The sequence below is a fragment of the Sceloporus occidentalis genome, unplaced genomic scaffold, assembly GCF_023333645.1.
Source record: "Sceloporus occidentalis isolate IW3139 unplaced genomic scaffold, rSceOcc1.0.p SCAF_30, whole genome shotgun sequence".
Taxonomy (NCBI): Eukaryota; Metazoa; Chordata; class Lepidosauria; order Squamata; family Phrynosomatidae; genus Sceloporus; species Sceloporus occidentalis.
In genome coordinates, this window is record NW_028317010.1 from 1,462,157 (window position 1) to 1,487,529 (window position 25,373).

At 42.4% G+C, this 25,373-nt stretch overlaps 1 protein-coding gene across 1 annotated transcript; it reads left to right on the forward strand.

Moving 5' to 3' along the window:
• Positions 1–923: 923 nt before the first annotated feature.
• LOC149298887 (RPE-retinal G protein-coupled receptor-like) lies at positions 924–23,170 on the forward strand. Its single transcript, XM_089486968.1, has 7 exons — positions 924–1,002; positions 7,035–7,191; positions 9,268–9,389; positions 9,600–9,753; positions 21,746–21,863; positions 22,687–22,800; positions 23,027–23,170. The coding sequence occupies exons 1-7, from the start codon at positions 924–926 to the stop codon at positions 23,168–23,170; spliced, it is 888 nt and encodes a 295-aa protein (XP_089343094.1).
• The last annotated feature ends 2,203 nt before the right edge of the window (positions 23,171–25,373 follow it).

Here is a 25,373-nt window from a genome sequence, read left to right on the forward strand (position 1 = left end):
TTCCTAACAAAAGATTCCACTAAGGCTCTTGTGCATGCCCTTATTATCTCCTGCATTGACTAATGTAACCATTTCTTAGCTGGTCTCCCTCATACCCATCTGGCCTCTCTACAATCCACCATGAATGCTGCTGCCAGACTTATCTTCATCACCCATCTCTTCCTTCTGTCAGTCTCTTCACTAGCTGCCTGTTATATTTTGTTACATGTTATGTCCTGGTTACCCATTGTACATTGCCATGGAATATGATGGTGCGGTATAAAACAATTAATAATGTTTATTAAAATAGCCATTACCACAGTGTCTTAAACAGAGCATGTTTCATGCCTCTTCCTAACCACTTGCTAAAGCCAAAGTAGAGAGTTAATAATAAGGCATAATACTGTAAAAACCTAGTCTAGGTAAATGTAATAAGGAATCTTCAGAGGGAAAGTTTATTTAAATTTTTTATCCCAACACTTTATTCTGTCTATTAAAAGAAAATGTTCAGATGTGATGAAATATTGTGCAGCCTTCTGCTAATTAGAAAGTAAATGTATTCATCCCTATACCAACATATTGTTTTATGTCACAGCCTCCGCTCATTTTCTGCTGGTTGCATTAAAAGAAGACGAAAAAGTTTTCTTTTCATAATCACATCTTCACAAAAACCTTGTTGTCTGCACAATGAATGCTTTCTTTATACAATGGTATGCAAATACTGTTTCAAAGCAGAGAGGGATCATGCTTTTGTTCACATCATTAGAGAATTCTTTAGAGGATTGTGATGTTTCAAATATAACTACTGAAAAGAAAGAGATTTTACATAATAACATGCATGGAGTGACACGTGAAAATCACCCTTTAAAAGGAAGTGTTTTCCAGTGATTGAAATAGGGGAATCAAGAGACATTTCAGGAGGGTGAGGGCGCCTAACTGCAAACATGGTTGCCTCTTACCCTGTACCAGAAGGATTCACAGAAATTGAGGTATTTGGCATAGGTACAACACTGCTGATTGAAGGTAAGTTAATATATTTCCTCACACAAAATGCAGATTGTTATGAGAGGCATATCTTTAAGCACATCCGCAAAGTTGTAGTTGCACAGACAACAAGCAAAGTGACAGTAAATTATACCTAGTTATAACTGGTGTTTATTGGAATATTTGCTACTTTACACTATTGTTTTAATCTCTCAAATATTGAATTCCATAAAACAGAAGCAAGATTGTTTATATAATGTTTTTGTTTTTTTCTCAGTAATAACTTAATGTTGCAAATAGGGGTATGTATAAAAATATTAGAAGTGCAAGTTAAGCAAAATCCCTAATATTGCTTGTGGCACAATGATACATCGAAATAGAATTACCAGATTGTATACATAACTTTCTTTGTAGGTGTAATATCGCCACTTTGCAGGTAGTGTTAATTTATTTTCTTTGCAGCAAAAACCTAAAGGTACACACTTTATAGTGGTTGTGCACCTCCTGGGTCACAGAACTAAATTTTGAAATGGCTGTCATATTCTGGAAGAAATTGCTGCAAAACCTATACATTTACATAATTGCATTTTGTATTAGCTCATGTGACAAATTTATGTATACTATTAATATATCACTGATCATTATAGTGCAAATATGTATTTCTTAACTGTTAATAGTTTTGCACCAAATAGTAGCATAGGGAAACTAGCATTCAAAACAAGTAAGCCATTTAAAAATAACCAGGGTGAAGAGAGCCTTGATGTGCTTCAGCTTTATGTTAAATGTAGTAAACATTGTATATGTGATTGTAATATAAGGGCTTTTAAGGTTATATAAGACACAAGAGGTCATAATTATAAGAAGGAGTTCTAAAGCAAACATCTACACTCTAATCACTTCATGATCCAAACCTTGTTTGTTATGGGTTAACCACAAGATTGCGGCAGGGAACACGGGACAAGGCCTTGTCTCCCATCTGACAGCAGATGTTCAGTGACGGATAAGCATTTGAATGTGCAAAGAAAAGCTTGGTGGTCCCCTCCTGCTGTGTCAGCACTGTAGTCATGTGCATGGCAATCAAAATCGATACAAACACATTTTTTTTCTGTGCAATTTAGTCTCTGCCTCTCTTTCTTTCCTCTATACCCAGGGCCGGACTGGGAATGAAAAGCAGCCCTGGAAACACCCGCCCCCAGGGCCGGCCCGACAATGGAGCCGAGTGGGGCAACCGCTCCAGGCGGCACTTTTGAAGGGGCGGCACTTCGCCGCCCCAAGCCCCCTTTTTTTTTTTTTTTTAAAGCGAAAGAGAGAGAAAGGGGTGCCGAGTGGTTTTCGCTTATCAAGCTATCAGTACCCGCTCGGCGCCGCTCTCTCCTCTGCGGCGAGTCTCTCTGTTCGGTCTCCGTGCCGGCTTGTAATGCTGAGTGCTGGAAGATTTCCGGCGCTAAGCATTACAAGCCGGCACCGAGACCGAACAGGGAGACTCGCCGCAGGACTACTGAAAGGTAAGTACAAGGGGGGGGCAGGGAGAGGAAGGGTAGATAATGGGGGGGGCGGCAGGGACGGAGGGAGAGGAAGGGTAGATAATGGGGGGGGCGGCAGGGACGGAGGGAGAGGAAGGGTAGATAATGGGGGGGGCGGCAGGGACGGAGGGAGAGGAAGGGTAGATAATGGGGGGGGGGGCATTTTAAGATTCGCCCCAGGCGGCATTTTGCCTTGGGCCGGCCCTGCCCGCCCCATATATTTTATCTTGTGGTCCAGAACTTGTACCCGCACTCAGCCCTCATACATATCTGAGTCACACTATTTGCCATCCAAATAACTATAAATCATAAATTTTTTATCACATTATTTGTATTAAAATCCCAGAATCCAAAAGTGTTAAAAGGCCCAAATTACCGTATTTGCATCGTCTTATATTCGAGGTCATCTTCTAATCAGACCTCAAACAGAGGTCTGACTACAAAACTAAGATCCAGATTCCCTGCAGCGCTATTCATAGAAGGCTATCATTCATAGAAGCCCCGGCGGAAGTGCTGGCAGTAGCAGCGGAGGTTGTCTGAGCGTATAGCGCAGACCTCCACCGGCTGCCACCACTACACACCAAGGAATCTGAAGCACTGGTTAGTCGGGGGAGGGTAAAAGTGGCATATGGGGGTATAAGGGCTTTCTGGAGGCAGAGTGGCATATAGGGGGTTAAAAGGAATATCAGGGAGGCAGAGTGGCATATAGAGGGTTAAAAGGAATATTGGGGAGGCAGAGTGGCATACAGGGGGTTAAAAAGAATATCAGGGAGGCAGAGTGGAATATAGGGGGGTAAAAGGAATATCAGGGAGGCAGAGTGGCATATAGGGGGGTTAAAAGGAATCTCAGGGAGGCAGAGTGGCATATAGGAGGTTAAAAGGAATATCGAGGAGGCAGAGTGGCATATAAGGAGGAAAGGGATATCTGGGGGGGTAGAGTGGCAAATAGGGGGTCAAAAGGCATATCTGGGAGGCAGAGTGGCATATAAGGGGGTATAAGGCATAATAACTGGGGGCAGGTTGGCAAAAAAATGCATTTTTCTCAATCATAGTTTTTATTAAATATGAAAAAATTGTTTACATGTGAATTAAAATTACTAGTAAACTTTAGACGAAAAGTTCCAGTTCTGCCAGTGTGTATGTAAAAGGTTCTCTGTTAAGGGGAAAGGACAGGGAATTGTCCCCTGTAGAGCAGAATGAAATCAGGCCTTACAATTAAATTGGGTTTCACAGACTCTGTAGTTCCCAACCACAATCCAAGTTTCTGCGACTATATCTTTGGGATAAGATCTGCTAATTGAAATAGAGTAAATAACACAAAACCTTTACTTTTCCTCTCACTGATTTTTGGTCCTAGAAAGTTATGTTTACTGAAGTGACTACAAATTCAGAAGGGAGTTTTATCTCTGATTAAGTAAACATTAAATAGTTCCATTTATTCCTACAGAAATTTAAAGAGCCAGGAAACAGATAACCAAATACGCACCAGGACAGGCACTGCCACACAGATACCCAAATACACACACACCAGGACAGGCTCTGCCACACAGACACCCACACACACCAGGACAGGCTCTGCCACACCGACACCCAAAAACACACACCAGGATGGGCTCTGCTACACCGACATCTTGTGTAGTGATGCCCCCACCCCTTTTGTAGTGGTTAATGTGATGCCCCCAGCCAGCTCCCCCTTTAGTTATAATTAATGTGATGCCCAACCACCCTCTTCTCTATTGATGCCATGCCATGTGTATTACCCTCAGCCACCCACCCCTGTTTATATTGATTTTGTAATGACAAAACCCAGCCACTTTCCTCTAACCCCAAGCTATTTTTTTTTTAATTACTTACATTTTTGTTTCTCTTTTTTGCTGCTCTCCTCCGACGTGACGATCCTCTCCTTGTCACAAGGAACTGTTCTGTGAGCCTGCCCCCTTGAGCGTCACGTCTTGAAAGGGGCGGGACGAAGAGCCTCAATGAGGCACTTCCAGTGGGACACAAGGTGGGTGCACGCCGGTCACTTAAATTATTTCCGGCGGAGGCGGTCTTACGACCGCTTTAAACCTCGCAGCTGCACCACGGCTTTGAATGTTGGTCTCCCGGCCTACCGGGAAATTTCCCGGTTTCCCGGTGAGCCAGTCCGGCAATGTCTATACCATCACATAAACCAATACACATGCTTCCCAAACAACTCATGTGTCAGTACACATGCTACACAAAGCTATACACATGCATACCAGAAAAAGTCACACTACCATACAAAGCAATACACAGTGATCCTACCCTATACACGTGCAAACTACACAATGCATTCACATTCCCATATACACCTGTAAATTACACAATTCACAGTGACCCTACCCTATTAAGGGCAGATTGAGAGCCTGACATTGGGAGGGGCACACACTAACACACAACCAGACACGCACACATCAAGACACTTGTACCAACACAACTAGACACTCAGCACATATACACATGCGCACACACACTAACATACACACCCAGAAACCCACGCAAACATACCCAGATATTTAAACTAATACAACAAGACACACGCATAATAACATACTCAAAAAGACACACACTAAAATACCCTCCCTGCACACACAAACATACCCAGGCAGACACTAACATACATACCCAGACACACACTAAAATACCCAAGCAGACACATTAAAATACTCAGACACACACTAACATACCCAGGCACACGCATACCCGGGCAGACACACATACATATTAAACAAGGAGGGACTGCAGTGCAAAAGGAATAAAGGTAAAATAGAGGCTGGTGCTTTAACCTAAAAGATCCCTCCAAGCAAAGGTGCATGTACAAATATGTATATTTGTAAAACTGGAAGCAATAACATCAAAGTACATCAATATACATAGCATATAGAAAATAGCATACCAAATGCAGTACAAATAGTACAAGGACAGGACAGACACTGATGTGAGATCTCCCAACTTTCTGCTGTATAAGCCTTTATCAAGGCACGCTAACACACTCAGACAGACACACTGACCCACCCAGGCAGAAATACATGCATAAACAGACACACACTAACATGCATACCCAGGCAAACACTAATGTGCCAAGACAGACACTAACATACATATCCAGGCAGACACTAATATATCCAGGCAGACATGGACTAACATCCCAAGGCAGGCGCACACTAACATACTCGGACACGCCTACATTCTCAGGGACACATATACACCCAGACACACATGCATTCACTAACATGCATACCCAGACAGACACTAACATACATACCTAGACACTAACATATAGACACACACACTAACATGTATACCTATATACACTAAAAAATCCAGGTAGACACGCACTTACACACTCAGACACATACATACCCAAGCAGACATACACTAATATACCCAAGCAGACACACTAACATACCCAGAGAGATACAGACAATAAGATACATAACACAGTGGCTCAACCCTATGCACATGCATGCTAACCTTTACGTAGTCATACTACCCTATACACATGCATCACAAATAATTAATTTACATGATGCATGCTGCACAATGCAGTCACACAGCGCTATACACATGCATACTAAAAAATACACAGTGACCCTACTATATGCAGTCACATTACCCTGTGCACATGGATCCCAAACAATATGCAAGTTGCATTTGTACAGTTTTAATTTTATACCTTTCTATTTAGCCGTTTCAGTTTTGTAATAGAATGAAGTTTTAGCTTACGGAGAGGGTGGTGGATAAGTTGAAGAGCCTCACTTCAGAAATGGTAAAGGATAATACAGTGAGGGAATTGAAACACTCATGTGAATTGGATATACCTGTAATCTTCACTATGTATTACAAAATGCTTTGGGCTAGCCTGGTGCTTTTCACAATGCATCTGGAAGTTGACATTTTTAACTCATCTGTAAAGACATGTTGTAGAGAATATACCACTTGTATTGCCCTCCATTTGAGATTGAATTCTCAAAATTATTTCCTGTATATTTCAAATAAATTTAAATAATTTATACAAACATTCAAGACATCAGCTGATAAAAAAATAAGAAGCCATCTCTTTTATTGATAACTGGTGCAAAAGAGTACCTTGTTGACAATCACCACTTATTGTATAGTCTGGTCTGTTTTTGCCACTGCTTGTAAATTAAGAATCTGAGCTATGGCATTTAATCAGATCATCCAGTCACGCTGTAGGGCTGAACCAAGATTACAAAGGTTATGGTTAAGATTTTGATTCAACAAAGTGGCCTTGTTTTTCAGTTCAACATTTTGTATTAGTAGTAAAAGTACATTAAACCCACCCATTGTGAGAGCATTTATTATAGGATTGCATACATTACTTGGGGCTTTAAGGAACAATCCCAGAATTTCCAGTTTGTATCCTGAAAGCTAATGATGCGGCTTCTGTATCGTACTAGGTGTGCTTTGGGATGAAGTAGCTTTCTTTCCATGTGTTTTATTTAAAGTATGGGACTAAACAATATTATTTCCTACCTGATATCTGCATTTTTCTATGCTTTACAGCTCTTCTCGGGTTCCTCTTAAATGGATTGACAATCCTTTCATTCTACAAAATCCGTGATCTCAGAACACCTAACAACTTGCTAATAATCAGCCTTGCTGTGGCAGACACTGGACTGTGTATTAATGCACTGGTTGCTGCATTTTGCAGTTTTCTGAGGTAAAAAACAACTGCAAATGATAAAAACCACAAGTTTCATCTAGACAAATGTATTTGCAAGCCTGAGGGAAGCATAATAGAAAAAAATCATAAAGCAGAAAACTACCATAGTTTTATTTTTCTCTTATCAACATGTAATTGATCATTTACAATGCCTATCACTGAGCTACTACACAGTTCTTTACCCATTAATATTTATTACATGAGGAAGAACCAGTAAGAGTGTATATGGTCATGGTCAAAGGGCCCCCCAACTTCACCAAACAACATAAGCAACATGTGCCTCCTTACCAACATGTGACAGCCACCTTTGCCCCAAGCATCTTATCCGTGCCATCCTAACTCCCAAACAGACTGTCTGGGTGCACTGACAAGCTCAGGACAAAAAATGGCACAAACAGCTTATCTGTGCCAACTTTGACCAAAAAGCTGGTATGTGCCATCTTTGCCCCCTGCCCCAATCCAAAATAGACTCATACATATGTAAACACAATTACAAAAATTACAGAAACTTACTCATACTCACTAACACACACACTCTATCTCACCCTACTTACACATCCATGGTCACACACACAGACAATTACACATGCTCATAAGCAATATGCGCCACCTATGCTCTAAACAACGTGTGACAGCCACCTTTGCCCCAAACAGCTTGAGTGCCTTGGCCCCAAGCATCTTATCAGTGCCATCCTATCCCCCAAACAGCTTGTCTGTGCCACTTTTGGCCTGAGATTGTAAGTGCACGCAAACAGCTTATTTGTGTCAGAACCAAGTATACCCTGTAAAGCCTTTATTGGGGGAAGCAGACACTGTTTGTGCAGTGCGGGGAGTGCAGGGCACCTGGGTCTCAATAGGATCAGTCACAGCTACACTTGCTCTGATCTTTATGTTCTCTCTCTCTGATATGTACATGGACTAGGGTGACCACATCAGCCATGTTTTCCAGGACGCATATACCGTATTTGCTCGAGCAAATGCTCTGAAAAATTACCATCGTCTTATATTCAAGGTCGTCTTCTGACTATAAGACTAAGATAAAGATCCCCTGCGGCGCTGCAGGGCTTCTATGATGGAGCGCCAGGGCCACATGACCTTCCGGTGCTCATTCATAGTAGCCATGGCGGAAGTGCCGGCAGCAGCAGTGGAGGTTGTCTGTGCGCATCACGCAGACCTTCATCGGCTGCCCCACTATACAACAAGGAATCTGAAGCACAGGGAGAAGTCTAGGGACGCACTGGTAAGTCGGGGTAGGGTAAGAGTGTCATATGGGGGTATAAGGGCTTTCTGGAGGAAGAGTGACATATAGGGGGTTAAAAAGAATATCTGGGAGGCAGAGTGGTATATAGGGGTATATAAGGCATATCTGGGAGGCAGACTGGCATAAAGGGAGGTTAAAATGCATATCTGGAAGACAGAGTGGCATATAGGGGGTTAAAAGGAATATCAGAGAGGCAGAGTGGTATATAGGGGGTTAAAAGGAATATCTGGAAGGCAGAGTTGTATATAGGGGTATATAAGGCTTATCTGGGAGGCAGAGTGGCATATAGGGGGCATAAGGCATAACAAAAATGCATCTTTCTCAGTCATAGTTTTTATTAAATATGAAAAAATAGTTTACATGTGAATTAATACTTACTAGTAAAACTTTTTTCTTATATAGTAGTCTTCTATTCAGGCTTTTTCTTTTTTTCCTAAATTAAAATTAAATTTTTTTGGAGGGGTGTCACCTTATAATCGAGCAAATACGGTAATTTTAAGATATTGCTGACCAGCCCAGATAAAATGCTGCCCTGCAGCATACATACCATGTACTGCAGGGCAGTATTTTAAATGCACTGGTCAGCAATATGTAAAAATGATGTGTCCTAGGAAATATGGTAGATGTGGTCACCCTAACATGGATGCCTCACTAATGTGATATCACATTCAAGGTAAACATGGACATAGATAGATGCTATTTAGTAATGTGTTATTTTAATAGATCAACTTTCATATTTTTGGATAGCATGGATTGCCAGGATTTATTTAAATAGCTATATGTACCTACATTTGTTGCTTTTTGCTTTATAGATACTGGCCCTATGGTTCAGAAGGATGCCAAATTCATGGTTTCCAAGGTTTTGTAGCTGCTCTATCCAGTATCAGCTCTTGTGCTGCAATAGCCTGGGATCGTTACCACCAACATTGTACCCGTAAGTGCAATTTTGTGATGAACTGAAACATTGCAGATATATTTAATGTTCACTGGGAGTTCATAAAGAACTCTTACTATTCATAAGGAACTCTTACCTCATTTCACTATTCTTTATAAAACAGTGACTCCCTATAATGTTCATATCTCACACACATTCCTTGGTTAGTGAATGCACCCATGTGAGTAATAATGAAATATTTTGTTTCAGGTAGCAAGTTACACTGGAGCACAGCTATATCAGTGGTAATGTTTCTCTGGGGGTTCTCTGCCTTCTGGTCCATCATGCCTCTCTTTGGCTGGGGTGAATATGACTATGAACCTTTGAGGACATGCTGCACATTGGACTACTCTAAAGCAGATAAGTAAGCAAAAGTTACAACCACTTTTTGCAGATGACCTAAAATGAAGATTTATTCTGATTATTTTACATAATTTTAATGTATGCATACCAGCATTTCAGTATTTTTACTAAACCCAAATGTGTTTCTCATATAGATGCTAACCTATTTTGCTTAATAATGTTTGAGTTGTAGCATAATATTTAAATAACAAGTATTAAATTGCAAAATATATCATCCTCTATTTTAAGCAACATGTATCAGACATGGACCGACCATCCTGCAAACAGGGTTAAAACTAGACTTGTGCATTCGGATTCGGACGCACATGAAAACGAACACAAGGGGTGCTTTTTCTTGTTTAACCCGAATACTGAAGAAACGAACATGGGGGCGGCAAAATGTACACGAAGACAAGCAACACGAAGAATCTTTGTGCTCGTCTTCATTAATATCTCCAAATAATCTCCCTGGTCCCTTCCCCCTCTAGCCTACCTTATCTACGCAGCATCGCAGGGGTTAACGGGAGCAGAAATCCAGAGGATCATGCAAGGACTGACTCTATTGGTCGCCGGCAGTGGCCTCCTCTGGCATCAACCAATGAACCTTTAACTCCTGTTACCTCCCCAGGCAAAGTTTCGGCGTCAGGAGTTAAAGGTCGGTGGTTGTCGGCAGAGAGCTCCTCCGGCATCAACCAATGAAGGAACTCCCTGCCGGCGACCAGTAGAGTCGCTCGTATGGACCTTTTAACTCTTGGAGCAGGGAGTCAGAGTTATAACTTTTTGATCGGGGAGACCAATGGTCTCCCCAGGCGGAGTTTCGCCGGCAGGAGTTAAAGGTCTTTACGAGCGACTCTATTGGTCGCTGGCAGGGAGCTCCTTCATTGATTGATGCCAGAGGAGCTCCTTGCCGGCGACCAATAGTGTTGTTCGCACAGACCTTTAACTCCTGGAACCTCCCAAGGCCAAGTTCCACCGTCAGGTGTTAAAGGTCTGTACGAGCGACTCTATTGGTCGCTCGTACGGACCTTTTTACTCCTGTAGAGGGGAGACCAATGGTCTCCCCAGGCCTAGTTTCAGCATCAGGAGTTAAAGGTCTGTACGAGCGAGCATGGACCTTTGACTCCTGGAAGCTCCCCAGGGAGTCGCTCCCATGGACCTTTAACTCTTGGAGCGGGGTGACCAGTGGTCTTTCCAGGCTGAGTTTAGGCACCAGGATGTGCCTAAGCAGCTGCACTTCATTGGTTGATGAGAGGAGGCCCCTGCCAGCGACCATTAGAGTTTCTCTTACGGACCTTTAAAATCCTGGCGCCAAAGCTGCTGCGTACCGTGAACACGAAAAATTTACACGAATATTCAACCAAACACAGGAACGGGCGAATATTCATGGAATATGAAGAAGATTTTTTTTTCCCCACGAAGACTTACGCGAAGACAAACATGATGAGTTGGCCGGTGTCCAAGTCTAGTTAAAACCCAGTGAGCTACTGGCTGATAGAACCACACACTCCTGCACTTACACCAATCGACCATAATATTATGACCACTGACAGGTGAAAAGAATGTTAATGCTGGTTCTAATAGAAAGGTGTCAAAACACACAATGCATTGCAGTTTGATGTGTGTGGGGCTGCATTGCCACAGACCAGTCAGGATGCCCATGCTGACCCCTGTCTACTGCAAAAAGCACCTACAATGGGCATGTGAGCATAAGAACTGGACCACAGAGCAATGGAAGAAAGTGGCCTGGTCTAATGAATCACATTTTGTTTATGTCACATGGATGGCTGGGTGCGTATGTACTTGGAGAACGCATGGCACCAGGATGCATCCACGGAGGCCCCACCACGCAACTTACAGGATCTGCTGCTAATGTCTTGGTGCCAGATAGCACAGCATACCTTCATATGTCTAGTGGAGTGTATGCCTCAACAGGTCAGGGCTGTTTTGGCGGCAAAAGGGGAACCTACACAATATAAGGCAGGTGGTCATAATGTTATGGCTGATCGATGTATGTCATCAGGCAGCTACTGGCTTTAAAGTGCCAGGACTGCCCTGTCTTCACCCCTCTTCTTTTGGCATAACATAATAAAATGCTTATCTGCCAAATAGTATAGTGCACATGGACACTCAATGTCTCATCCAGAGCCATTACTAGTTCCTTTGGCATCTAGGGCATGTTTGAAGGTCCTGCAATGACATCACATCAGCTTTTGGAAGCAGAAGGGGATACAAATGCATTGGCAGTGCACACCTCTAGCTCACCCCTTATCTTGTGGCAGCTGGAGCACCTACCAATCTTGTATCACGGAAGATATGGCTTTGCCCTATTCACAATCCCACAATGTGTTATAACCCAGAATGCGCATGCATGCCAGTACCCCCGACTCACATTTGAATAACTAAAGTAAAGTTTATTCACTAAAAAGTGGATCTATGGTTAGATTAGTCATTTATATAATATCTTGTTCTTACCATTATGCATATAACAGGGTCATTGAAGTATGCTGTAAGTAGTCAAGATTAGTTTATTTGGTTTATGCACATACAGTTGTGTGAAAAAGAAGGTAAATCCTCTTTGAATTTTATGGTTTTACATACCAGGACACAATATCAATCATCTATTCCTTAGCAGGTCTGAAAATTGGGTAAATAAAGCCTCAGATGAACAACACATGTCATATTACACGGTGTCATGATTTATTCAACAAAAATAAACCAAAAACAGAGAAGCCATGTGTGTAAAACTAAGTTCATCTTATGATTCAATAGCTTATAGAAACACCTTGTAGCAGCAATAACCCAAAGTCATTGTTTTCTTTATGACTTTGCTAGTCTCTCACATTGTTGTGGAGGAAGTTTGGCCCACTTTTCTTTACAACATTGCTTCTGTTCATTGAGGTTTGCGGTTGTTTGTAAAATATGTGTATATTGTTACAGTGTTTGATGTCAAGAATAGTATGTGTATATGTAGGTGTATGGTGTGTGTGTATACATGTGTAATTGTATGTGAATGTTGTAACAGTGCGTGTATGCATGTTGGGGAAAGAGTTAGTGGGTATGCACAGGGCCAACCCTAGGGGGCACTTTTTTGGTATCCCTCAGGTAGGTGTGGCTATATTGCTAACTTCTCCCCTAAACAAGCATAACCCCTCTAACAACACTCATTTTCTATGGCAACCACTCAACCTCCTTTGGCCCATGACTTCACTATGTAACATGTCACTCACTTCTCACATTGCCAGATTTGCCCCCAAACAGCTTGCCAGTGCCATTTTGGGCCCAAACAATTCTTAGTGACATCTTTGGCCTCAAAAAGCATTAAATTAGATGTCAGTGGCGTCCGGTGCTCTGACTTTTAAGCTGAGCGAGTGGGGAAAAGACTTAGCTAGCTCCTTTTGCGGCAGAGGCAAGAATGGATAATTGTGCCCCCACTATACCTTTACAGACGTTTGAGGAAAGAAGATAAATAACAAGGAAATTCGTGTGATTTGAACTGCAGGACTTGCTCATCACCCAAGTTACATCCAGATGGCTTGCCCAGAACCTAGATGGGAATTGCCACCTTTCTTTCTCCTCCTCATTATCTCTCCCTTATATATTTCTCTTTATTTATTTCAATAATATCATTCAATTACTATCTCTCCCCCTTTCTTTTTCACTTACCTTGCTGAAGTCCTGCGGTGGGAGTGCGGGATTCTCTGTCGCCTGGATATGATGTCATATTCTATGCCTATATATGATCATCATTATACCCTCAACATCATTCCAGTTCACAATCATTATTCCCCCAACCAGCGTCTTAATACCCCATCATCATAGTCCTCCTCATCATTTCTATGCCTTACCATTATTACTCATATTGCACCACAATCACCCCTCTCCAGGGCCGGCCCTATAATGGGGCAGACTGGGGCAATTGCCCCAGGCGGCACTTTAGAAGGGGCGGCACTTTGCCGCCCCAAGCGCTTTTTTTTTTTTTTTTTTTTTTTTGAAGCGGAGGAGAGAGAGAGAGAGGGGCACCGAGTGGTTTTCGCTTACCCGCTCGGCGCCCCTCTCTCTCTCTCTCCTCTGCGGCGAGTCTCCCTGTTCGGTCCCGGTGCCGGCTTGTAATGCAGAGCGCCGGAAGTGACGTCAATTTCCGGCGCTCAGCATTACAAGCCGGCACCGTGGCAGAGCAGGGAGACTCGCCGCAGGACTGTTTAAAGGTAAGTACCGGGGGGGGGGAGGAAACGTAGATTATGGCGTCGGCGAAGTTTAAAATGCCGCCCCCCCCCCCCGTCGGCGTCGGCGGGGGGGGGGCGGCGTTTTAAACTTCGCCCCAGGCGGCGTTAAGTCTTCGGCCGGCCCTGCCCCTCTCCATATTTATGCTCCCTAACATCACTTCTCATCACCACCATACCCACCATTTAGGTGTGTATGTGACTGTGTTTGTCTGTATTTCTGACTGTGTGTAATGTCTGATAATAGAGGGGGTTAATCGTCTGAAACTGCTCATGTCTGGTAATGGATGGGGCTAAAAGAGACTGCTCATGTCTGGTAATGAAGGGTATTAATTGTCTGAGACTGCTCATGTCTATTAATGGAAAAGGTTAATTGTCTGAGACTGTTCATGTTTGGTAAAGGAGGGGTTCAATTGTCTGAGACTGCTAATGTCTGATAATGACCATAAATATATTATATTATTACACCTAAAATCAGCATGGCTTCCTAATAATTTCTATAATATAAAATGAATTTTATGTGTGTGCATATGTGAATCAGTGTGATAGTGAGATATGCATAATATACGCTTGTGATTGTAATGTCATCCGCGCCATACTGTGTCCTTGAATGCCAGAAAAAAAATGTAGTCACCTGGCCCTTACTGGTAGAGGTGTTGCTAGTCCACCACGGTGCTTCCCCAAAATAATGCCGTGTCTGACCGGTTACTGTTTGCAGGATGTATTACATTTCTATGTGTGCTGTGTATTGTCCATACTCCGTTCCGTTTCCTGTCCTACCCCATCCATGTATCACCTGCCCTACCCACGGACTTCAGCTCTCCTAGCCCAGAGACCCCCGCAGAGACTGGGGATCCCTGGTTGCTGGAGCCGCTAGAGGAACGGCAATCAGCTGGCGTGGCTATCATACACACGCTGGCTATCCCGCTGTCCGTCCCAGGGAAACTTTGAATTCCTGCTGCTCGGCGTCCCTTCGACCGATCATAACGCTTTTCGGACCAGATGTCCCCTGGAACCCGAGCGATCCACCCTGAGAATGACGACCAAAGTTATACGGACATTGTGGGGCTCGGTGGCCTAAGTGTGGCGCCGGATTGCCTGGGCCGGGTGGGAAGATGTGTGCCTGATTTATGACCTTTTTATCACCTAACCTGTATTTAAACCCATGTGTTTCATCAATAAAGTCTGTTACTTCCCTGGAACATTAGTTTCGCCCGACCGCCAGCTTCCGGGACCATCGATCATCCAGTGTCCGAGGCTACGGCTGCAACCAAGTCGGACACAAAAAGTCAGAGTCCCCGCCCAATCAGACTCTTCGCCCGGGTGCATATGCCCATACCGGACCGATCCAAGTGGCACGCCACTGCCTCGAGTCTCCACGACTTCCCCCTCCCCACGCTTGGTTGGAGGAGGACTTTGGGGTATTGCACGAGGCTGACGTGGTCCAGGCAGCCACCCCGGACAACTGCCTCCATCATCAGCAGGCTGTATGGGTTAACAGACGCTCAGGGGCTACGGGACAGCGGGGCTACCATCACATTGATACAACCCCAGATGGTCGCCCCTACCGAGCAGACCAGCCGTGCCATTGCCGTACGTTTGGATTGGAGAACCAGTGCCCGCAAAGTGGTAGTCAGGGTCATGAAGGACCTACCTGCCAAAGTCCTCCTGGGGAATGATTTGGGAGACCTCACCACCATGTTCGAACCGGCTGCCCGCCCCGAGCATTATGCGGCTCTAACCCGCCAGCAGGCACAGAAGGCGGACAACGCACTCGAGGACGAGACCCCAGTGAGTATGACTAACCCCAACATTTCCCCAGACTGTTCCCCGACTACCCCTATGCTGCCCTGGGCGTCCCCCACTGACTTTTCCCAGGAGACCTTACACGACCAGACTTTACAGGGGTACAGAGACCGAGCCGGGACAGATCCCGGCGGACAAGGGGGAGATAGAATTGGACCAGGGACTGGTATACCGGCTGACCGATGGTCAGGGAAAGACCCGTGTCCCCAAACACCAGCTGGTCGTGCCGCAAAAATATCGGCAAGAGATCATGCATTACATTTCCCTGGCAGGCCATTTGGGTAGGAACCGGACCCATCACAGAGTCACCCGGTCCTTCTTCTGGCCGGGGCTAACAAAGGATATCAAGTGGTATTATAGTACCTGCGACGCCTGCCAGCGAGTAGGAAAACAGACTTACCAAACGAAAGCCCCATTACACCCGCTACCCATCATAGATGAGCCAGTAGAATAGCAGTAGACCTGATGGGGCCCCTACCCCATCCCAGCCCTTCTGGGAAGAAATATATACTAACGGTCGTAGACTACACTACCCGATACCGCGAGGCTGTCCACTTATCCAATATAAATGCAGAGAGCGTGGCCGATGCCCTACTCTGGGTGTTCGCCAGGGTTGGTTTCCCCCAGGAGATAATTTCCGACCACGGAACCCAATTTACTGTAGAGATTACCCAGCAGCTGTGGAGGTTGTGCGGGATTAAGCCCATGTATAGCGCCCCTTACCACCCTCAGAAGACCGGCCTACGTGAGAGGTTCAATGGAACGCCGAAGCAACTGCTTCGGACGTTCGCTACCTCTCACCGGGACTGGGAGAAGTACTTGCCGCACCTCCTGTTCGCGTATTGGGAGGTGCCACAAGAGTCCACTGGGTATTCTCCTTTTGAGTTGTTATATGGGTGACAGGTCCGGGTGCCCTTAGGCTTGATCAGGAACCACTGGGAGGGAAGAGCCACTACTGAGGGTACCCCGGTGGTACAATACATTTTAACTGAAGGACCTAACGGAAATGGTTGGGGAAAATCTTCACGCCGCGCAGAGCCGGCAAAAACGATGGTACGATCGCGCCACCAGAGACCGCACTCTGCAAGTCGGACAAAAGGCCCTATCAGGTTGTGAAAAAGCTGTGTGTCACTACCAACCTAGTAGCCTAGCTTTGACCAGAGGATTCAACGAGCCTTCCATATAAATATGCTTAAGGCTTACCAGGAACGTCCAGGGGAGATAGCTGCTATCTGCGCCCCGGCAGCAGAGGATTTGGAGGATCTTCCGCTGCCGGAGTTACCCCGACAGGTGCCGAAGGGCATAGAGGCTATTCAGCTATTCAGTTCTCCACCGCCCCTGGGTACACTACTACACTACATGCGGCAGGCAGCTTACCGGGTACCCGAGGCCACAAGGGAAGGTACGCGGGCCGAGATACGGGAGATGCTCGACCTAGGAGTGATCGAACCCTCTAACAGCCCTTGGGATTCCCCGGTAGTGCTAGTGTCGAAGCGGGACGGCACGACCCACTTCTACGTAGACTACCGTCGACTAAACGACAGGACCACGACTGATGCGTACCCCATGCCCTGAGTAGCCGAACTATTAGATCGCATTGCTCGGGGGAATTTCCTCACCACCCTCGTCCTATGTAAGGGTTATTGGCAAATCCCGCTGGCCCCAGCAGCCTTTCCGAAGTCGCCCTTCATCACCCCCTTCGGCTTGTACCAGTTTAAGGTTATGCCATTCGGGATGAAGAACGTGCCGGTGACTTTGTGACGTCGCTGGGTTAATAAGTACTGTCCATAATAACTGTTATGGACGGCACTTATTAACCCAGGGCCGTCACACACACACACACACAAATATATATATATATATATATATATATGTCGTGGCCAAGAGTTTTGAGAATGACACCAATATTAATTTTCACAAAGTCTTTTATATAGAATTTCCAAACTTTCCCATCACTTAAAGGGAACATACTATAAGGCAGGTGTTGCCAACGTGCGACCCATGGGCCAAATGCAGCCTGCCGGACTAGGAGTTGCAGCCCACAGGGATGCTATTGCTGCTGCCTACAATACACATGGGTATGGGGGGGCTTTACCAGTACAAAAGGGGGGAGGGGGCGTAAATACACAAGGGCCCCTCCCCTGGCTGGTGCACTACATAAAATCAATACACAAGGGTGTGGGGGCATAAATGCACAAAGGGAGCTGGCTGGGGGCACAAATGCACATGGGGCAATACACAAGGGTGTGTGGGGGAGTACATTAATACTAAAGGGGGGGCCTGGCTGGTACATCAATACACAAGGGGGCAAATACACAAACAACAAAGCAGTGTGGAAAGCATTTTTTATGCTTTGTGTAGCTTAACCCATCCTGATGCGGGTGTCTGTGTGGCAGAGCCTGTCCTGGTGTGTGTGTGTTTGTGTGTCGGTGTGGCAAAGCCTGTCCTGGTGTGTTTGGATGTCGGTGTACCAGAGCCTGTCCTGGTATGTATGTGTGTTTGGGTGTCAGTGTGGCAAAGTCTGTCTTGGTGTGTATGTGTGGGTGTCGATGCGGCAAAGCCGGACCTGGTGTTTGGGTGTAGGTGTGGCAGAGCCTGTCCTGGTGTGTTTGGGTGTCTGTGTGGCAGAGCCTGTCCTGGTGTGTGTGTTTGGGTGTCGGTGTGGCAGAGCCTGTCCTGGTGTGTATGTGTTTAGTCATCTGTTTCCTGGCTCTTTACGTACTGTAGGAATAAATTGAACTATTTAATTTTTACATATTTAGTGATAAAATGCCCTCCTGATTTTTTAGTCACTTCAGAGGACAACACGTTCTAGGCCCAGAAATCAGCGAGAGGAAAAGTAAAGGTTTTGTGTTATTTAATCTGTTTCAATCTGCATTTTTTATCAAAAAGGATCGGTGGTACTAAATTGTGGCTTCAGGTGTCCAGTGTATGAGGTGTTTTGTTAGTGTACTGATGTACTATCAATCCCATCATATAAGATTCAATCTTATATTATCTGCAGAGCACTGATGTCCATCTTTATCCAGTACACATGGATGCCGAGGAGTTAAGATTCTGTCTATTTTATTTATTTCCATAAAATCGCCACCAAAATCCTCAGCACCAGACCCATGATGCTCTTATTCCAGCCCTGATCAACTCGGTTTTAAATCCAGCTTAAATCCAGTTTGTACCCACCGTGTGCTCCAGCTTTTATTTGGCTATTTTAAATGGTTTGTGGACTGACTTTGTTTTACTGTTTAAGTAAATTAGTATAAATAGAATGACATATAAAAGTTGGTCAAAAAAGTCACCCGCTTTTTTTCATTATCACCAAATTAACCCTGTATTAATATGCAGTATAATGCTAAAAGGCCATATTTTCTCTCAGTGAAAAATGAGTACGCCCATGCACACATACATTTCTGATGAAGTAGCCCACTGTAGAAAAAACTTGAACACCCCTGATATAAGGTGTACATTATTCTTTACAAAGCCATAGAATTTTTACATTGGGTATGATGGGATTGCAACTCTAATTTTAAACAAATAAACCAAAAATACCCAAGTATATATTTCTGTAAAGCAGACAACCCAGACTATCCTTTCAGGGGCTTCATGCAGCTATGTGGCCACACTTCTGTGTTGCTTAGATTTTTTTGCATAGGGTATGTGTTAGGCAGAGAAACCCGGCCAAAATTGTTTAGCTGCATCTCCTGATTACGGAAATACCCTACATCCAGCAGCATACCTAGCGGGTGGCGGTCATCAGGGGGTTGCCACCACACCAGCACCCCTCCAGAGATGGACAGATCAGACAAAGATCTTCTACTAACCGGCTTAAAGACAATCAAGGGAGCGGGAGGTCTGTTAATGCAGACCTCCGATCCTGCTTCCCGACGCGCAACACTGAAGCCACGCCCACCGCCTACCACACTCACTGCACCGGAAGGACAGGACAGAGAAGATGAAGAAGAGCCAAGAGGAAGAACGAAGAGGAGGAGGGAAAGTGACAGTGACAGAGGAAAGGTAGGAAAACATTCAGTGAGAGTGGATTAGTAAGTGTGTGAGACTGATAGGTGTTATGCTGTAGTTTGTGAATGGCATGGATGTGTAAGTGTAATTGGGGGTAGCATGGCATAGGGAGGCTGAAATCACATTCCTATCATGCCCAGGTTCTAGGATGTACTGGTTGCCTGGGCATGTTAGGAGTGTGATTGCTGTTAGCAATTATATATATATATATATATATATATATATATATATATATATATATTCACACTTTTTAAGTAACATTCCAAAATTGGACAGAAAAAATCAATAACATTATATATATATATATATATATATATATATATATATATATATATATAATTATATATAATGTTATTGATTTTTTCTGTCCAATTTTGGAATGTTACTTAAAAAGTGTGAATATATATATATATATATATATATATATATGATTGCGAACAGCAATCACACTCCTATCATGCCCAGGCATACCCAGATTTCAGCATGTACTGGAATAATAGGATTGTGATTGCTGTTAGCAATCATATTTGATTAATATTGTTGATTTTTTTTGTCTAATTTTGGTGTGTTACTTTTATTAAAAGTGTTTTTGTTTTTAAAGGTTGGGGGGGTATTTTTCTTTCTATAGGGCTATATCCATCCCTTACATAAAGTACCCTATAGGGTAGTATTTTTTATACTTATGGGTTTGGGGGTTGTGAACAAGGGCAGAAGGCTTATACCTTTTCAGATGTAGTGTTAGGGCAATAGGATGTAAGGTTTTTTATTTTTTGTATTTTTGTAAATCAATGCAGTATGGAGGTTCTCTTAGGGACTTCTTGAACATGTTATTAATAACAGTGATGTCACAATGACATCACTTAGCTCACTTTATTGTTTTTATTTATTGTATTTTACAAATTTTTATTGTTAGTGCTTTTATTAACACTTTTTTTTCTTTTTTTGCTGATTTGTCTTTCAGCTTGTGAGAAGAGTGAGAAACATGAAACATTCTCCTGCACCCATCACACTGTGATCTCTATGCAAGTCCCCATAGACTTGAAGGTTTAGGGGCACTGGCTGTGGCCCCCTTGCTGGCAACAACTGCAATCAAATGTTTGCGATAACTGCCAATGAGTCTTTTACACAGCTGTGGAGGAATATTGACCCACTTTTCTTGGCAGAACTGTTTTTATTCAGGCACAAGTTTTTCGAGCATGAACTGCCATTTTAAGACCATGCCATGCAACTTGGAAAGGTTCACCACTCACCGCTCTTCCAGAGCCTTATAAATGGTTTTGTAATGCTTTTCAGACTGATTGAAGTCAATAACTTTGTCTTTAATCTGTTCTACAAGTTCTTTAGATTGTGGCATCATGTACTGCTTTTTGAGGCCTTTTAGCTTACTTTACTTAGCACTTACGTTCTATTTAATTGATATTTTTCACATAGGGCTAGGTAGGATTGGCTAGCTTTTCCCCTTTTATATGAAATCATCAATGAAAAAATGCACTGTGTTTACTTGGGTTATCTTTGTCTAATATTAAAATTAGTTTGATTTTTAACATTCACGTGTGATATATATGCAAAAATAAAAGAAATCAGGAAGAGAGCAAGTACTTTTTTCACAGCACTCTACATCACTTCAACATACATGTTTACAGCGCTGTTATCCAGGGTGGTGGTTACATTTTAAAGTTACAGGTACGGGCATGCAAATGCCCATACATAGTATATATTAGTGAATATAAAAGTTGTTTTGCGAGTGATAGCATGAAAGGTAAGGCCGCTAAATTTGATTCTTACTCCAAAGCTCTGACACGTACAAGATCCACTGTGGCAGTGTACAGGTATAATTTATTACATTTTTAGCCAGTCATAACTGTAAGTTCCCACTTTGGCACTGAGTACTGTAAATGACGACTGAACATTTGAAGATAGATTTTATATCACCTTTTTGAATATAACACATTTTTTTCTTTATTTCAATAGAAATTTCATCTCGTTTCTTTTCCCCTTGGCCTTTTTCGAATATTTAATTCCTCTTTTCATCATGATGACAGCGTACCAGTCCATTCATCAGAAGATGAAGAAAAGTGGGCAAGTCAAGGTATTGTAACCATGATAGTGCCTTCATTTTAGTAGAAGCTCCAAAATATCCTCTGGGGATCGTATAATGTTCTATGTTGAGTAAATAGAATGACATTTAAAGCCATAAAAATGTTAAGCCTCTGAATGTCTCATGATATAATGTTTGGAACAATTATATAACCTGTTCTTTGATACATCTGTAATGCTATAAATATTCAATGTGAAATGACTTGGTTTAAATGACTTTAGTTTAACTAAACATCTTCAACTGGGTCTTCATGCAGCTGTTGATACTTTATTCTCAGTTACATGATCAGGAAGTTATGGATAGTGGGGTGAAAGTTGGAGCTTTAGTGAAAATAAAAAGTTAAAATAAAAAATTAAATGCATTTTATTGACAATGCATCTAAATTACGCCTAATGCTACAAAAGCCTTGATACTCCTATAGAACTATGAGAGGGGTCCCTGTATTTTTTACCTATGAGTGCCTCAGGTTTAAAATCTAGCTCTGAAGTTGAATCATTTGATTTTTGCTGTCTCCTGGTAAAAGCTCAGTGTGCTCATTGAGAAATACAAAAATAATGGATCCCTTTACATGTGAATTAAGACACAATACTATAATTCTGTCCAATTCATTCCCTATAAACATGCAAATGATTTACATGTTAAAGGGGGGGGGGGTCAAAAGCAGCAATAGTGATGCCACAAGGCTATATATTTACATATAGTAAATACCTGCTTGACTAGTACTTGTAATTATAAGTGATTCAGTACTCAATACTTCAGTTCTTACACAAATATTTTTTTCTTTTTGTCTCCCTTACATTTTTTTTTTGTTCAGTTTAACACAAGTTTGCCAATAAAATCATTGGTTGTGTGCTGGGGCCCATATTCTCTGCTGTGCTTTTATGCCATTATTCAAGATGCAACTCACTTGTCTCCAAAACTCCGCATGGTAAGAATGGGGGGAATAATGTTTCATAATTAAATATATTTCTGATTCAAAATGAACTATTGCTGTTTATATAATACATTCCTTGCCATATAAAAAAACAAGTAATGAGATGTAAGGGTATTGAATACCACATTATTTCAATATTGCATCAGGTGCAAATTTGTGTGTTTTTTTTTATCTTGGTACATACTGGTATATATGTAAACATTTTTTTTTCTCTTTCCAGATACCAGCTGTTTTAGCTAAGATTTCTCCTGCTGTGAATGCCTATGTATATGGACTTGGAAATGAGAGTTTTCAAGGGGGGATCTGGCAGTTTCTTACTGGACAAAAAATTGAAAAAACAGATAGCGACAATAAAACAAAATAATGTAGAAAGTATTTAGACATTTAAAGAGTTAAATAAATAAAATTAAAAACCACAAAAATAACTGAAGTTCTAGTCTACTAGATATGTGATTACATTGACTGTTTTGATGTTTTTATTTTTCTGTCCTGGTTTAGAACCTGAATTCCATGGTACTGGACTTCACACACTAATGAACACAAAAGATTACAGATAGCTACCAAATTATGTTTATGAGCATTTATATTCACATGTCAAATGTATTCATTTGTTCCATAAATTATTTCATGTAATTTTATGTTGTCACTGATGTGCTATCCAGAAAGCAGTGAGGCGAGAGAGGATAAAAGGTCAGGAGAGGAAAGGTAAATTAGAGAACAGGTAGTACTGGAATCCCTAAGACATATAGCTGCCCAAAAGAAGGTGTGGATTGACAAGTGAGTAGAGGTCTTAAAACTGAGCTCCAAGGCACACTAACTAAGAGCACTAGGTGAGAGGAACAGGTGCCATAGAAAGAGATGTAAATGCATGGTTAAAGAGGAAGGATCTGAGCCAGGGAATCCCACAAGAATTAAGGGTTTTCAAGAGATGGGGTTATCAACAGTAACAGAGTGGTAAGTGGTAAGATTGTTACATACTTTGGTGAGGTGTGTCTGAATTGCAAATGGCCCAGCAGTGAGGAAGAGGTAGGTTACAATGCTCCAGTAGTTTGGGGCCAGGAGTTGAAAGGAAACAAGGCAGTAGTTGATGGCGATTTGAGTAGGTCACTTGTTAGTGTTGACAGGACTGAAGCACTTGAGGGTGGCTGCTTGTTAGTATAAGGATCAAAGTACTATGTAAGTAGCCTCATTGTTGAGGATGTTGCCATGATATAACATATCACCATAGTATTAGTGATTTAGCATGAAAAAGACACAGGTTTTTGAGGATTCAAAATAAGCCAAAAAACAGTGGAAGTAAGTGCCTCAAAATACGAGAAAAAATCATTTTTGACTGAAAATGGCTGATTTTTCATTGGGCCAACAAGCTGTAACTATTCATGTCCCTATAACCTGTTATCCCTGAATGTTCTTCTTTGCGGAACAAAAAATAAAAGTGAAAATTCCTGTCATCAAGTCTAAGTGAATGACGTGTTGTTCTTTGCACTCTTATATTAATTTATCATAAGTCATAAAGTGGCTGGTATTGCCCCAGTGCGTATTTGTATAATTATATTTTGTGTAGTAACAAATTCAACGTATCTAGCCTTTCTTAAGAACTAAGGTGATCCATTCCTCTTATTAATTTTGCAGCCTATCTCTGCACTTTTCGAGCTTCATAATTATTTTTTAAGACCAGGAGTCATGAGAATATCTTACTGGCTTTTGTAGCAGCTTACTGACATTGAACACTGTTGCTAAATTTGTCCCAAATTATTCTTGTTTAATGCTTTCGCTAATATAATCCCATTTGGAGTATAATTTTCACATTTACTTTTTCACAAAGTGCATAACTGCATTTGTCAACATTAAATATCATTTGTGGTAGGGGTAAAACATGAGTGAATGTCCAGTAGGTGTGAAATGTGCCTAGATCCCCAAAACACCCCCCTTTGTAGGTAGGATAAAGGCCTTCCTTGTTGTTTTGAAAGTTTTAGGGCATTGAGTACAAGCAATATTTTGCTATTTCAAAACCATTTACAAATCTGGTAATTAGGTTCCCATGTCCTATGTTGGACGTCTTTGAACCTGGCCAATTCAATTTACCCAGATCAAACCATATATTTTTGAAAAACCAGACACCCCAAGGTATTTCAGATGCTGGTGGCACATACTATGCACTAATTTTACTACCAGACTTTGTCAAGCTTTGTGGTGGTAATTTTATTTTACGTTTTTTCCCACACACATTGTACTTTATGTATGAATTTGCAGCCCTTGCTATAGTCACTGACAAACAACATCTTAATATGTGTTCTGCAACATCTCCTGAGTACAGTGATACCACCCATTGCTTGGGTTTGTTGGTTTATTTGGGGACTAAAAGGCCATATTTGGAAGATGTGCATTTTTTAATTCTCATTTTGACATTTGGTCTGTCCCAAATAGGGACATATTTGAACCTGCCAAATTACATTTACCCTATCAAACCATACATTTTTTTTTTCAAACTAGACACCCAATTCCATGGGTATTTCAAATGCTAGTATTGTTACTCACTCCATGATTGTTGGGAAGATAAAGTCCTT

Coding starts and splice junctions, on each gene's coding strand:
- LOC149298887 (XM_089486968.1), top strand. CDS start 924: ATGGTTGCCTCTTACCCTGTACCAGAAGGATTCACAGAAATTGAGGTA. Junction 9,754..21,745: donor GACTACTCTAAAGCAGATAA/GTAAGCAAAAGT, acceptor TTATTTCAATAG/AAATTTCATCTCGTTTCTTT. Junction 21,864..22,686: donor AGAAAAGTGGGCAAGTCAAG/GTATTGTAACCA, acceptor TTTTTTGTTCAG/TTTAACACAAGTTTGCCAAT.